We start from the raw sequence: 16191 nt of genomic DNA on the forward strand, positions 1-16191 counted from the left end.
TAAGAGCGAAAAATAAGAAAAGATAAAGTTTTTTTATTATATATTTGATCTCTGAAATAACGTGAAATAAATGACTTATACCAGTTACAAATAATTACATATAACATTCGTGTAATTATGGTGTACCAATACTTTTACAATGTTTCACATATTACATTTACTATAACGATTGGCAGAAAAAGAAAAAATCATCAAATTTAACGTCAGGGGTCATAAATATGATAATATGTTACTATAATTATAAAATTATTTTGATGACCTCCGTTTATCATTATCGTCTTTAGTCACGGGAAGGAGAATCAATGAATAAATGAATAAAGATTCAGTTTTGAGTAACGTAAATACATACGTTCTCGTTACAATTGTTATATTTTAAAGAAAATTAATTAGATCAATGAAGCTGACTTTCCTTTATCTTTCATTATGAATAAAAAAAATTAAATGGAAAGTGATTTCATAGATTTATAATAAATTGTAATTATTATTAGATATATACGATAATAATATGATATATAATGTAAATATATATATACATATACATGCCTATATGACTTTGAAAAATATAATTTATGAACAAGGAAGGACATCCGTGTGAAACAATTACATATAAATACACATACATGCAGAGAGAGAGAGAGAGAGAGAGAGAGAGAGAGAGAGAGAGAGAGAGAGAGAGAGAGAGAGAGAGAGAGAGAGAGAGAGAGAGAGAGAGAGAGAGAGAGAGAGAGAGAGAGAGAGAGAGAAAGAGATTCTTAGATGCATATAATACTAAAAAATGAGCAATAATAGAAACAAAATTTGTTTTAATCGATAAAATTAAGCATATTCTTAAATAAGTATATCTACATCGCTTTAGATATAATCGACTCGAAAGAAATACAAAAATAAATACATCGCTTTATACGATATAATATTTTCGCAAATATTAAATAAATATTCCTAAGCAACCAAGGACAGTGCATTTTTTCACTATTTATAGTTATTTTGCTAACGGCAACATTTCTAAAATAATAATAATAATAATAATAAAAATAATAATAATAACGAATAAAATATAAACAATATATATAAAATAACAAAAAGAAATAATAATAATAATGCGAAGTATTATCGATCAAAAAAGTTTCATACCTAAGTATATAAGAACGTTTTTAACGATTTTTAAAAAATTAGAAGGTGTAATATCGAAATAATGCAAATTATTATATTTTGTGCAATAGTTTTTAGGAAGTTACCGTTTCATTTACTTGTATTAATGCGATACATATAGAGTATGTTGATTAGCTAAATTCATATCTTGAATAGATGACGTACTACGATGAATGTTAATAACAATGAAATATTAAAACGTTTAAATGACGGAACAAACAACGGTAACATGCGTATTTATGATACGAATGTGTCTTTCGTCACACACACACACACACACACACACACACACACACACACACACACACACACACACACACACACACACACGCATTAATGTACGGATATATACTATGCATATATATCATGTTATCTACAATGTCATATAACTGTAAGTTACACACTTATACATATTTTTGTATTTTGTAAGCTTCATTTTGTCATGACAACTTTTATTTAATACTATTAATTATTTTTTAAACCGATTGTTTTTTTTCTTTTTACATCTTTTAAGTTTCTATATAAGTTATTGTTAGTATAGTATAATTAAATTAATATAATTAATATTATAACTTTTTCATATTATATAATTTTTTGATAGATATGACTAAACATTGATATATATATATATATCAATGTTTAGTATATATTAATACATATTAATACATATTAATACATATATATATATATGCATGTATGAAATTATATATGCGTAAATATATATGTGTTATAATGTTATGTTAGTATATTTATGTATATTCATATTATGAAATGATATGTATATATATGTATATATGAATCTATTATATATATATATGTATGCATTATGTATACATATGCATTAGATGTATTAGTAAGATCATAAACACATAAAGGCACGTATACATAAACGTAAAAAGTAACTTTAACTATCTCATGAGTAACCGGACGAGCGCTTGTTAGCGCTTTGCATCTGCCGAAACGTTAATAATTGCTGAAAGCGCGAAGTCACCCCTAGAACAGATGTCACATTATCCGTCTACGTATTCGTCAAAATTACTGACAATAACTTACGGCTTACATAAGAGGGATTTACGTCATGATAGACACAATCGTTCAGAAACGTCTATGCGCATTAAAAGAGACCGTATCTTTTATCATTTCGTTAACTATCAACTACGCCTTCTACTTTTTTTTTCTGTCTTTCTTTCATTTTTTTTTTTTATTTATATTTATCATTGACCTTTCTAGTTGACAGTATTGCGTTTTTTTATCTTAAAGAAAAAAGAAGAGAAAAAATAAAAAGAAAAAAAAAAGAAAAAAGAAATAGAGAAAAGAAGAAAAGAAGAAAAAAAAATAGACGCAAAGTCAAAGCAAAGTTAATTTTAGTTACTTGTTGAAATTTCTAAAGAACGTTTCTCTTTTGATTCAAGACGAGAGAGAGAGAGAGAGAGAGAGAGAGAGAGAGAGAGAGAGATCGATAAAGAAAGAGAGATAAAGAGATAGAGATAGAGAAAAGTTGAGGTAGAGATAGAAGTATAGAGAGAGAAAGAGTACCGATACACTTCGAACATCGGCGCTTATAAATAAGTATGAATTATAAGAGGGATGTTCTCCATCTAAAAGTCTGAGCCCACATATTTGAGAATTTTATCGGCAATGGTCTGACGCGTTGCTCGACTGTCAAGTATATTTTCGGCACACCGCAGCATGTACTGGTACATACAACCGCTGTACCGGCTTATGATCGAGGTGTAAACTAATAGACTGTAAACGAGCCTGGTCACGAGGCCCGTCGGCCTTTACGACACATGAAAATAGAGCGTCCGTCGAAATTCGAATAACCTAGCCCCAAGATCATCTTATTCGATCGTAAACGTCCAAACGTTGGTTACATTATGAGTAAGCGTGACGCTTAATTTTAGGATTTCGATTCTAACTTCTTTCTATATGTCGAACAAAAGCAGTCAACTTACCGACAGGCAACGATAATTCCAAGGAATCTGAAATAATAAAAAAAAAGAACAAAGTTAAAATATTTATTTGTCATTGATAGAGAGTGAGTGAGTGTGTGTGAGAGAGAGAGAGAGAGAGAGAAATATTCTTAGATCCATATAATACTAAAAAATGAATAATAATAGAAATAAAATTTGTTTTAATTGATAAAATTAAGCATATTCTTAGATAAGTATATCTACATTGGTTTAGATATAATCAACTCAAAAGATGTACAAAAATAAATACATCGCTTTATACGATAAAATATTTTCACAAATATTATATAAACATAACTAAGCAACCAAGGACAGTGCATTATTTCATTATTTATGGTTGCTTTGCTAATGGCAACATTAATGTTTGTTAACGGCAACAAAAATAATAATAATAATAATAATATTAATGCTAATAATACTAATACTAATAATACTAATACTAATAATAATACTAATGATAATAATAATAATAATAATAATAATACTAATAATAATAATAATAATAATAATAATAATAATAATAATAATAATAATAATAATGATAATAATAATAATAATAATAATAATAATAATAATAATAATAATAATAATAATAATAATAATAATAATAATAATAATGATGATAATAATAATAATAATAATAATAATAATAATAATAATAATAATAATAATAAAGGATAAAATTAGAAAGAAAGAGTGTAAATTTATTCAATCTTCTAAAATGTCATGTATTATAATTTTGATATTACATGGTTGTAATATCGAAGTATTCGATAATCTAATATCAAAGTATATCAAGTATTCGCTGATTCATAAATTCCTAGATTAATCCAAGACCGATTTAAGAAATTAAAAAAATTCGTTACATTTTATCCAGACTTTTATTTTCAGATCATAAAATTACAAGTATAACTTCTAAGCTTAGCTGTAAAAAATTAGCCTCGAAAAAAAATAATTGATTTTTAATATTATTAATAGGAAATTTTGTGCTACCATTGTATATTTGTACTTTTTAAATCTTATTTTATATTAATTCATATTAGAAGATTGATGTTTGCTAAGTATAAATTCTAAAAACAATATAAAATTATATTGTATAATAGTAGATATAATGTATTAAATATATTACACTATATTATATATAACATATAGTTATATAATATAATTATGTTACAAATAAAATATAATATATATATATAAAAGTAATATTGTGAAAATACAATATTGTTTATTTAAATATCCTGAAAATTTCGACATTAGTCATTATCTAATCTAATACTTACATGTATCACCTATACCTAAATTATATTATAAGTTTCGAATAAAATCATTTTTCTAGGAAAGAAAAATGAAGATTTGATTATAAAATAAAAAAATTAAATAAGATCGATTTATCAAGGAAAGTTTCAACTTTTGCCTTGAAAGAAACATTATCATTCAAACCATTGATGTAATAATAACATAATCTAAGAATTTCATTAAAGTAAATGTTTTAACAATGATCACATGCATATTTGATACGTATACGTATATATGTGTAGGATAAAAATGTGTGTACATACATATATATATAAGCACGGTTTAAAGTCTCACATGAAGCTACCTTTGTTTCCACAAGGTTCACACGTGCGTACGATATTGTAGGAAGTTCGCCAAATGTTAAAAGAAAAAAAAAAAAAAAAATACTCTGCTTCTTGGCGAGAATGTTCTACGGCTTTCTTAACAAAGGGCACTTTGGCGCATAGTTTATATCTAAGTTTATACAGTTTATACGTGTTTTTTCTTTTTCTCTATCTCTTTTTCTCTTTTTATTTTTTCTTTTTTCCCTCGTTCTCTTTCTCTCTCTCTCTCTCTCTCTCTCTCTCTCTCTCTTTCTCTCTCTTTCTTTTTCTTTCTTTGTTTTTGTCATTCTTTATTCCACTCACTCGTTTATTGTTTTCTTCAACACATATATACCTTTGGTTCTCGTACATTATTTTCACATTACAATGAAAAAAGAATTAATTAATAATTATTTAATAAATGTTTAACGGAAAAAAACGAGTTAACTCATCACGAAGATTTAACTCTTCTCTCATGTGATAAAAAGAATTAATAAATTACTCGATACCGTTAAGAAGAAATTATACAGAACGAGTGTGAAGATTCTTAGATGATTTTAAATATTAATTAATCTTTTTCGAGATTCTTTGATGTAATTTTTGTTAAATTATAAAAAAGTTCCTAGACTTGTAGTCTTAGAACTAACAAAGAAAAAAAGAAAGTATTAGGCTAAAAAGTCTCGATAAAGAATGATTGAATGATCTTTAATATCATCTAGAATCCATCTGATTCATTTTGTACATCTTAATTCTTTTTTTTACCGTATAAAATTTAATTTATTTAAATAATTTTCCGTCTCTCCATAATTTTATTCTATATAGAAATTAATTTCATACATAACATAGAATTAAAAAGGATTGTTTCTAATATTTATATATAATAAGTTATGTTATCTAAAAAAAAAAGCTTTATACTTTCCAATTATTTTTCTGTTTCTTTTTTTTTTAATAATTTATCAAAAACTTCTTATTTGTGTACAATATTATTTGTATTAAAAATAAATTATATATATATAATATATATATATATATATATATATATATATATATATATATTCGTATTCATTGATAAATTATCTTTCAGGTTAACAGGTTAAATTGGTACAGATGAGAGATAAGAAATATAAGAAAAAACGAGAGAGAGAGAGAACGAGCAACGCGTCGGCGAATTGCATCTGGGTTGCGTATACTTTGAGAAAAAGAGGATAAAGCTTAAGAGAGGGGATGAACGGGGGAATAGGGGAGACTCGGTCTCGTGCGTCACGGCGCGTCGCTACCCCAAATCTTTGGAGGTACTATTTTTGAATCACAGCTTGGCTGGTCGTCTGTGGCTGGTCGACGGCTAGCACGATCAAGAGCCATCGACACCTCGACTTGCGTCGTCTCGAATGGTCCATCATTATTTTTCATCTTTATCGTGTGCACTGATTTAAGAAACGTCTCATGAAATCGTTGAATTCGATATAACAATTCTTATTTATATTATTCGATTTTTTTTTTTTTTTTTAATCAATATCAGAGATAAAACGAAGATTTTCTTTTGTTAATACTTAAAATTATAAATGATTAAAATTTATATATTTATTGAGTAGTTATTATTAACTTGGGTAGTTATTAAATTGAGTAATTATTATTAACTTGGGTAGTTATTATGTAGTTATTATTAACTTTAAACTAGTCGTTTAAAGTTATAAATAAGTGTTACAAATATGTGCTACAAATAAGTCGAGAAATATGAAAAGTTATATAAAAGAAATCAGTGAATTTACATAAATCCAAATTGTCCGATGATATTATTATAATATATATATATATATATATATATATATATATATATATATATGATAAAAGAGAAAATTATTAAAATAAGAAAAGTTGTAGAAAGGGAGTCAGTGAATTTAAATGAAAATCAGATAGAAATTTATCATAATTTGTAATTTCTTTCTCATCGGATAATTGTTATTAATTTATATTAATAACACTACATATATATAATAATTAATTAAAAAGAAGAAATATTAATGTTTGGTATTGGCATTGACCAAGTTGTTTTTAATTGCATTATATTTCTATGAAAATCAGCTGATCAAAGCTCGTGATCGTGTTTGAAAATAGTTCATTACTTTGGATATAATTACATTTGTAAGATCATAAAGAGATCTCAGTGAATTTACAAATACGTAGATTAAAATGTGCCAAATAATATTATTATAATCCAAATTAATATTATTAAATCCAATATATATATATATATATATATATATATATATATATATATATATATATTATAACAGAAAAATATAATAATTCGAATAAAATAAAAAAATATTTGAATAAATAAAATAAAAAATGAAGAAGATATCGATGCCTTGATAAAAGAATATGATATTTTACATTCAGTTTCTCGAAGGATCAAGCATTAATCGTTTAAATTTCTCCAATAAATTACTATAATTTCATAGATCAAGGCCGATATTGACGTTAATGATTTATCTATCAGAAAAATCTTTAAAAGTTGTTGTTTACGAAGTATTATGTTAATTTGTTTTTGATTGAATTTCATCGAAAATTATTTATACGTATGATGAATTTTTACGTACATTTATATAATTGTATATAATATTATCGACTTTCATTTTTGAATTCGTTTGAAGTAAGCATTCGACTCAATCGATTAGTTTATCCATTCGAAATAATTTCATTTTTTAATTTGTTTATTGCAATCATCACTAAGATTATAGATATCAGAAATAATCAGGGAGTAGTCACTCGTTGAAACATTTAATACTGCATTGGCATCGATAACGGCTTACCTTGTCTCTAGAGCTCCGATCGTGGCGAAAGAAACGATTGTCCGAGAGTGATCACGCTATTACGTCAATGAAAAGCATGATTTCACGTCGAGATGGGATCGTTCTCTTTAGCCATGAGAGATTTCTTTTAGGTTTTCTCAAGCTCTAAACAACAAGTACAATTCCTCGAAGCCTTTTATGATCACTTGCGATTGGGAATTTACCGTGGCTATATCTAAACGTTACGAGTTTAAGATTTCTGTCTCAAATATTTTTTTTTTTCAAGCTTATCATTTCATGATATTACGAAAAAGAGATCGCTACGCAGTAACGCGGTTTTTTTACATCAATTTATTCAAATCAACTTTAATGAAACGTTCGAAAGAAAGAAGAAAAAAAACCGACAAATAATGTTATAAATTGATTACAATATGAAAAACCGTTCGTTAATTCTCGCTGTGAATATATTATGAAAATATGTGAATATACTTAGAAAATTGTAACAAATATATTAGGTGACAAGATAAAATATTATTATTAAAATGAGTTTGATATAAATATATAAATTTTTACAGAACGTATTGTGCCTATATAACGAAAACAAAGAGAAACGACATACAAAACTCCTACTTGTCATCAAATGATTTCGTGTTAAAAAAAAAACAAAAAAAAAAAAAGAAAAGAAAAGAATGTGAGAAATAAAAGAAAGAAGTAAAACATGTGTTTAACGAAGAAATGATAGCTCGATTTGAAGCGAGCTAACTAAGATACGCCTGATGTAGAGAGGATGAACTTTCAAGCGTATAACGGTCAAGATCACCGCTTACTGGATATCCTTGAATTTTGCTGACAATATACGCTCCGGAGAATCCTCGATAAAAGTCGCGATTTCGCTGGCATTAAACTCTCTGTCTAAAATTGTTTACACCTGATTCTTCTATTTCTTCAATGACTCATTTTATATATTAATAAATATTAATGCCATTATAATCGACAATTCAATTACAATAATCAATAATTCAAGTTCTAAGAAAAAAATAAATTCCGATAAGAAATTTTTCTTTGGAAGATAATTTTTTTTATTTCTTCATTATTCACAACTTTTTCGTTATTTTTACGTATATAAATGAAACTTATTACAATGAAACTTACATTTATTTATAAACAAATTCGATGGCTTTAACAAAAGAAAAATATGAATTCTCGTGATAAAAAAAAAGAAAATAAAAAAAAAAGAAAAATAGACATTTTTGATAAGAAACTGATTAGTCCTCTTTCTTTTTAATTTTAACAAGTAATTTTTCTATCGGTATATAAAAATATTGTTATTAGTAACGAGTATATTTAAATAAAATTGATATTTTTTTTAATTAATTCAATAATATTTCAGTGAAAGGAAAGGAATAGATCACGATTGAATGGAAAGAAGTGGGGAAATAAAGTTTGAAAGTCGAACGTAAGAAGGATAGGGAGAGAGAAAAAAATCGAACGTGTTTGTCGATAAAGAAATTTCAAATTTTTCCATTAATCTCCAATGAACATACGGAAGTATCGTACACAGAGGAAAGGTGACGTAGCGTAGTGACCGTTGGATGGATCGATTTGATTAAAAATAGATTTTCCCAGGTTCGCGTTATAGTACGTTGTTCAGTGAAAAGCTTGAAAAGTGACGTCCAATATTTCTTTATAGTTGTAGAATATTGACGTTGTAAAAGTGACGTAAATAACGATGACGTGTTAAAATATATGTTAGAGGTCCTTCAACGTTATAGAGAACGTGTTTTCAATGAAACTTTCTTAAGTCTTCATAAATCTTATAGAAAGAGAATAAACAAACAAACGCGAAAAATAATATGTCGAAAGAATGTTTGCATTATATTTAAAATTTTACGTGGATAAAAATTAACATAATCGTGAGTATATCTCGAATGCATAATTCGAACATTAATGAAGAATTTTTATCGAAATCGGACAAGTACCAATTTACAATTGGAAACAAAAATTTTTATTACAAATTTTTCCCGACACTTAATCGTGCGTAGAAATTCACGAGTTCCGCATGTTTCTACGCTAACTTTAGATAATATTAATTTACTATTTGGACCGGTTCCATTATATTTTAAGATGTCTGTCCCGAATAATAAAACGTTTTATAGTTAGAATAGCTGTCTCCTGCAAGTCTATCTTACGAGAGCAATCGGAAAAATATGCGGCTACTTATTTTTTCCCTTATAATATATAAATTTCATTCTGAAAGTGAAAAGACATTTTAAAGTGACTATAAAGGTCGCATAATTTTTTTAATTTCCTCTTATATTTTTCTTTGTTTCTATTAAGTTCATCATTCTTATTAAGTCAATTTTAATTCCTTTTAATTGATATACGCGGAATATCTACCATTTTTTGAAAGATATCTTCTTTTTTTAACAAGAAATAGTAAATATTATTTAATTTTTTTCTTTTTTACATAATGCGTTACGTTTTAATCTATATTATACATTTCTATTCTATCGTAGAAGACGTGGCTATTATGCATGTCAAATATGAACGATGCTATAATTTTACAAATATATAGGTATAGCACATTTTTTGCATTTTTTTTTTTTTTTAATTTTAATGAAACAAAGCCATTCTGTATTAGATATCGAATAATGAATGTCCTTGATGAATTCACACACACACACACATACGCGCGCGCGGATATATTAGATATATATATTAGTGTGTAAATGTATATTGAATGTATTTATAGGATACATTTGTATTATGATGTATATATATTAGAAAATATTAGGTATATTTATATATTTACATTTATGTATATACATGTATATATATTTAAACATACATTGCTAAAATAAAAGTTTTGTATTTCATATAGCATTACTCAGGCAGAAACGCGTCACAGTAATATTTTCTTTCTCGTTCTGCGAAAGGACACGACACGAGTAATTGTCGTTAAAGAGAGTAATTATTAGACGCTTGTGACCAACTCGTTGAATGCGAAATCGCCTTTTTTTCGAGATAAAGAAAGAAAAAAGAAGAAAAAAGAAAAATGAAAAACAAAAAGAATGAAAGAAAATCAAAAGAAAAGAAAAAATAAAGATGTCTGAAATGTTCTAACTACATTTCAAATAAAAGATAAAATATATGAGACTGTGAAAAATCGTTATTTAAAAAATACATCTTTTAACATGTCAGTTCACCTAAATATTTTGTGACGGGAAACAGAGTGGTAGAAAGAGAAGGTTAGAGAACAAGAAATAGAGAGAGAGAGAAAGAGAGAGAGAGAGAGAGAGAGAGAAAGAGAGAAAGAGAAATAGAATGAGAAGCATATGGCGCGTGTCGTCCATCGTGTGCTATTGGCTGACAGTATAAGAGTCACGTGTCCCTTCGCTTGCTTTACGTACTGGCCAGGAAGCAGCTGGCGGTAAACTAATGTTGATTGTCACATAAGCGAGAGGTTAACCATTGATTGATCTATGCCGGTTTATGTTGATATCAGAAAATGATAAGAAGATTCAACTTATATTCTAGAACAATTTTCATTTGAGTTTAGCAACTTAATCAATCGTTCGAATTTTTATTTATGTATTATTTTAATATTATTTTATGGATATTCGAAAAAAACGTAAAAATTATTAACTTAAGAAGTACAGAATATTTTTATAGAGATTCATTTTCTTTTAAATATCATTTGTTGACTTTACCAAATTATTGATATTATATGTGTGTGTCATGTATGTGTGCATATATATATATATATCGTAATTATATATAGTATATGATGTATAAATTTGTATGATAATCGAAATGAATGAATCTTTCCTAATACGAGTCAATGGGTAGGTATATCTAGGTCAGCATTTATTATTCACGATCGATAATTAACCATGAAGTCTTTATATAATTATTATTACGTTCTATCGATAATGGTCACTATCTACCTATAGTAAATTACCGATAGTGAAATAATTAAGTTCTATATTATCGACATTAACTATGTTACCGATGTTAACTGTATTATCAAAGTTATCGACAGTATCTACATTACCGATGTTCTGTAGATTACCAACGCAAACGATGGACGAAACACAGCTACCATCTTTCATTAGCTCGTTGTACTAATAGTCTTCACTCTTCAAGAAAAGTAGAACCTTTTTTGTACTATAAAAGTCTTAAATATAAAAAGATTGTAAACAATATATAAATAAATAAATTTAGGATTTAAAGAAAGAAATATTTTATTTCTTAATAGTTTCTCGTATATCTCGGGCTAATTTTAATTACTATGGACGTTTATTGTAAACTTCCTGTTGTTAAATTTTTCTTTCCTAGATTTAAAAAATATTTCTAATATGCGTTAGATTAATTTTCTAGAGGAAATAACAAAGACAATGGAAGTGATTTCATCTCCTAGTGAAACAACATTACTACGCTTACATCATTCCATTATCTCAAACGTAATCAATCTGATTAACGCTAATGTGAAACGCAGTATAAGGATGTAGCGAATATACAAATGACAAAAGAGACACGAAACTATGAAAAAAATAATTGACGAAGGATCAATGCTTCCTTCCTTCGTTAAGATTGAATCACAATTAACAAGAAACATTACTTACATGTTCAACGTAAAATTTAATAGATTTTCAAAATAAACGAGGAAAAGGCATTACCTTTCTGAGAAAAAAAGAGAGAGAAAGAGGGAAGAGAGAGAGAAAAAACTTGTATCTTCCCTTTTCAAAATGATCAGAAATATAAACAAAACGTAGCCTACGAAATTTTCCAATAAAGTGATTAATAAAAGGTATATATATATATATATATATATATATATATATATATATATATATATATTAAAAGAAATGCATTTTTAAAATATAAAATATATCTTTCATAAGAAATGTCTTTCTTTTTCTACAGTACTTCTTTTATTTAACTGTAATAGTGTAAAAAAAAATATATATATGTATATAAAATAAATAAACTGTAAATCACAAGAATATTGAGCTTTTATACGGAAGAAGCAAATAGAAAGAAAAAGCAAAATAAAAAAAAATTAATGAAAAACAAAATTAAACGAACAAGATAATTCTTCGTTTTGGATAGTGTCTTGAAGTAAACGAAGAGGCAAATAACGACGATAAAAAAAAGAATAATAAAAAATTTAAAAGAGAAGAGAAAATAAAAAAAAAAAGACAAAAGTAAAAGAAACAAGGTAATTCTTTGCTTTGGGTAATGAAACGTGTCTATCGTTGGATTACGGGTATTAATGTTCCAGCATCAATCGCCGTTCACTCAGAACTGGACCAGTTGACCCTGTACCGAATGTATACATTGTAAGAGTATTCGTTTACACTTTTTCCTTTGTGCATTCTCCTACTCCATAAATAAAACTGACTTTTTTCTTTTTCTCACTTTTTCTATCATTCCTAATTCATCTCTATCTTCAAATATTTCAAAAAGATCCTCTTTTTCTCTCTTTCCTTCTATGTATACATATTTCTCTTTCTTTCTCTTTTTTCAAATTCTCGTTTGTCTGCAAAACATGATCGGAGATGTTAATAGGAGAACATGTTTTTCTCGGAAGAAACTTTTCTACGAATCCACGCATAAGAAGAACGTGTTAAGAAATGAAACAGAAAATCACATGTAATTTGCATAATCGACGGTAATCGTTTATTATTGCAATGAATTGAACGAAGGACGAATTAAAGAATTTCGTTTACTCTTTCAAATCTATATACTTATCGTTATATACATACATACATATATATATATATATCTTTTTGTTGGAATTATGTATATTTATCATAGAAAAAATTAATCAAAAATATAATACTCAATCGATAATTATTTAGTTATGCTAGTAACTTTTTTATTAAAGAGAAAGAAAATATCAAAATATACAGATACATACACAAATATTTTTTTTTTTCAAAATAACGTATATTTACTGTAAATAAATAGACCAACAAGTATAATATTTTATCGATAATTTTTTAGCCATACTAATAACACTTCTAACGAAAAAGAGAAAATCAATGAAAATAAAAGATCTTTGCTCTCTCCCTGATTTCATATATACATTACAGATGCACAGATATACACAATATACAGGGTGTTCCAAAAATCATAAATCAAATTGAAAGGAGTTGATAGAAAAGATAATTTACAACAACAAAAAAAGCTTTACGTATAGTTATCCAATTCTTCATCGTTTTCAAATGATACATGCCTGTTTCCTCGTAAGTAAAAATTAGCACATTTCAATACGAATCAAATAGAATTTTTTTCGGACAGTGTAGATTATCTATTACAGCGGGAAGAAGATATTTTGTAAATTCTTTCTTAAAAAAAAAAAAAAAAAAAGAAAAAAAAAATTTTTTGTTTTTTTTTTAGAGTAAATAAATTTAATTGAAACTATTACATTAATTTATTGTTCTTATGTCTGAAATCTAAGGTCAGTTCTGTACAATTTGATTTACACTATATTATGTTATAACATTTTTGATTAAATCGTTTAGAAATAAAATTTCCAATAAAAAACAATTGGTTCTTTCTTTTTCCCCCTTTTTTTTTTAAATTTGAAAAGGCAGACATTAATTTAAAAAAATGGTTATATACTTGAAAACGATGAGAAATTGGATAACTATATATACAATGCTTCTTTCTTTTCGTTGGAAATTATTTTCCCTATCATCTTCATTCGTTTGATCCGTAAGTTTTGGGATGTCTAATATATATATATAATATTGTTTTTCACAATTACGTATGTTAATGTAAGTAAAGAAATAAATCAATAATTATAATATTTTATCGATAATTATTTAGTCATGCTTGTAACTCTTCTTCTTGAAAAGAGAAAATCGATCGAAATAAAAGATCCTTGCTCTCTCCCTGATTCCATACATGCAAACACATATACATATATCTATATACATAGATAGAACGGACAGATGTAACACATTTATGCATCCGAATGGATAGATGACGCTTTCGCTAGAGAAATGAGCCGATAAACGGGTTAAAATCGTACTACTCACTCACCGGATTCTTTTTCGTGGTCTTGTGTCCCGTCATCTCTCCCATCATCGGTGGAAAGTGCTGAAATCAAAGATAAAGATGAATCTTTAATTTATATTTTTCTATTTCGTTCATATATTTATATATAAATAAACAAACAAACAAGCAAGCAAGAGAAGAAGGAAGGAAGGAAAGAAGGAAGAAAGCAAACAAGCAAGAAAGGAAGGAAGCAAGCAAGCAAGCAAGAAAGGAAGGAAGGAAGGAAGGAAACAAACAAGTGCACGTATATAAGTGGGATAAAGCGAGAGTAATTATTAGAGTGCGAGACACGTTACGAGCTCACGTGTCCTCGAAAGAGCCGATCGCGACCTTCGTATTTGATGGACGAATATTAAACCACGATGGAGCTTTACGATTACAGCCACGCTCCTCTGATACAAACGCACACGTACACGCATAAATAAGTAAATAAATAATGTCTGTGTGAGTGTAATCTATATACGTGAAAGTATATACAACCTATGAACTTACGAGAGATTATAAATATTTTATATTCTATATATCTAATTGCAATGAAATAATTAATGTTTAAGTAACTAACAAATTAGATTAAAATATATGTTTTATAATAATAATAATATTAATAGTAATAATGATAATAATAATAATAATAATTATTATTATTATTATATATTATATATTATGTATTATATATTATGTATTATATATTATATAATTATATATTTATTGTTATTGTTATTATTATCGTTATTGGAATTTTTTCAAATGTTAAATACGACGCATTGAACAATCGGAAAAATTACCCGAAGGAAAATGTCCCCCCAAAAAAATGATAAGCGTAAAAATATATAATAATAGATATTATCAGGCCTAGCCTAAAGTTCACTCACATAACTTCCTTATCGTTTACTTGAACGTATGTACATGACATCAACGTAATAACTGTTAGCTACCGATCGCTTGGTTACTTGTTTTTTTTTTAAATATTTTATCGTATATCATTTAATAATTGTTATATCTCAGAGATACTCCATGAACGAGATTAATCTCTGATTATTTTCTTTTATTATCTTCGTATTATTTTATACTTGAAAATGATACGTTTTAAACTTGGTACTTTTCGTATGAAAAATAATCTGTTGATGCGATCGTTCAGATTATTTTTTTTAACTTTTTTAAAAAATTTTCTTCTTATCATCTTCGTTTCATCTTTCTTTTTTTTTCGTCATCTCTCTCTCTCTCTCTCTCTCTTTCTCTCTCTCTCTCTCTTTCTCTCTCTTTCTCTCTCTCTTTCTTTCTTTCTCTCTTTATTAACAATAAAATGATTTTGAAAAATAATATTTGAAGCAAAACGAGCTCTTTGGCGTATCGGTGAGCTCACAAAGAAAAAAGAAAAAATAAATGAAAAAAGGGGGACAGAAAAAATAAAATAAAATAAAATTATTATTAATCGTGTGATACATTAACGTGTGACATAACAAAGGAATACGTCGCAAATTTGAAATTTTCGCAATTGTCAAAGAAATACTATTTATATTATATGCGCATGTTACATTCACCATCGTGGATATCATTATATTTATCTTATCTACACGTGATGGAACGCACGTTGATCATTTTTTTTTA

The 16191-nt window shown here is 26.7% G+C and overlaps 1 protein-coding gene across 4 annotated transcripts in view; it reads right to left on the minus strand.

The window, feature by feature from the left end:
* LOC124421525 overlaps positions 1-16191 on the minus strand; it is a 67589-nt gene that overhangs the window by 18019 nt on the left and 33379 nt on the right. For 2 of the 4 annotated variants that reach the window (XM_046956783.1, XM_046956786.1), the window contains exons 2-3: positions 14569-14625; positions 3105-3131 (exon numbers count right to left, since the gene is read on the minus strand). In XM_046956783.1, the coding sequence (XP_046812739.1) occupies positions 3105-3131; positions 14569-14625 (84 nt within the window). The remainder of the gene's footprint in view (positions 1-3104; positions 3132-14568; positions 14626-16191) is intronic. The other 2 variants (XM_046956784.1, XM_046956787.1) reach the window with 1 other exon arrangement.

Source organism: Vespa crabro, chromosome 2 (assembly GCF_910589235.1).
Source record: "Vespa crabro chromosome 2, iyVesCrab1.2, whole genome shotgun sequence".
In the NCBI taxonomy this organism is placed as follows: domain Eukaryota; kingdom Metazoa; phylum Arthropoda; class Insecta; order Hymenoptera; family Vespidae; genus Vespa; species Vespa crabro.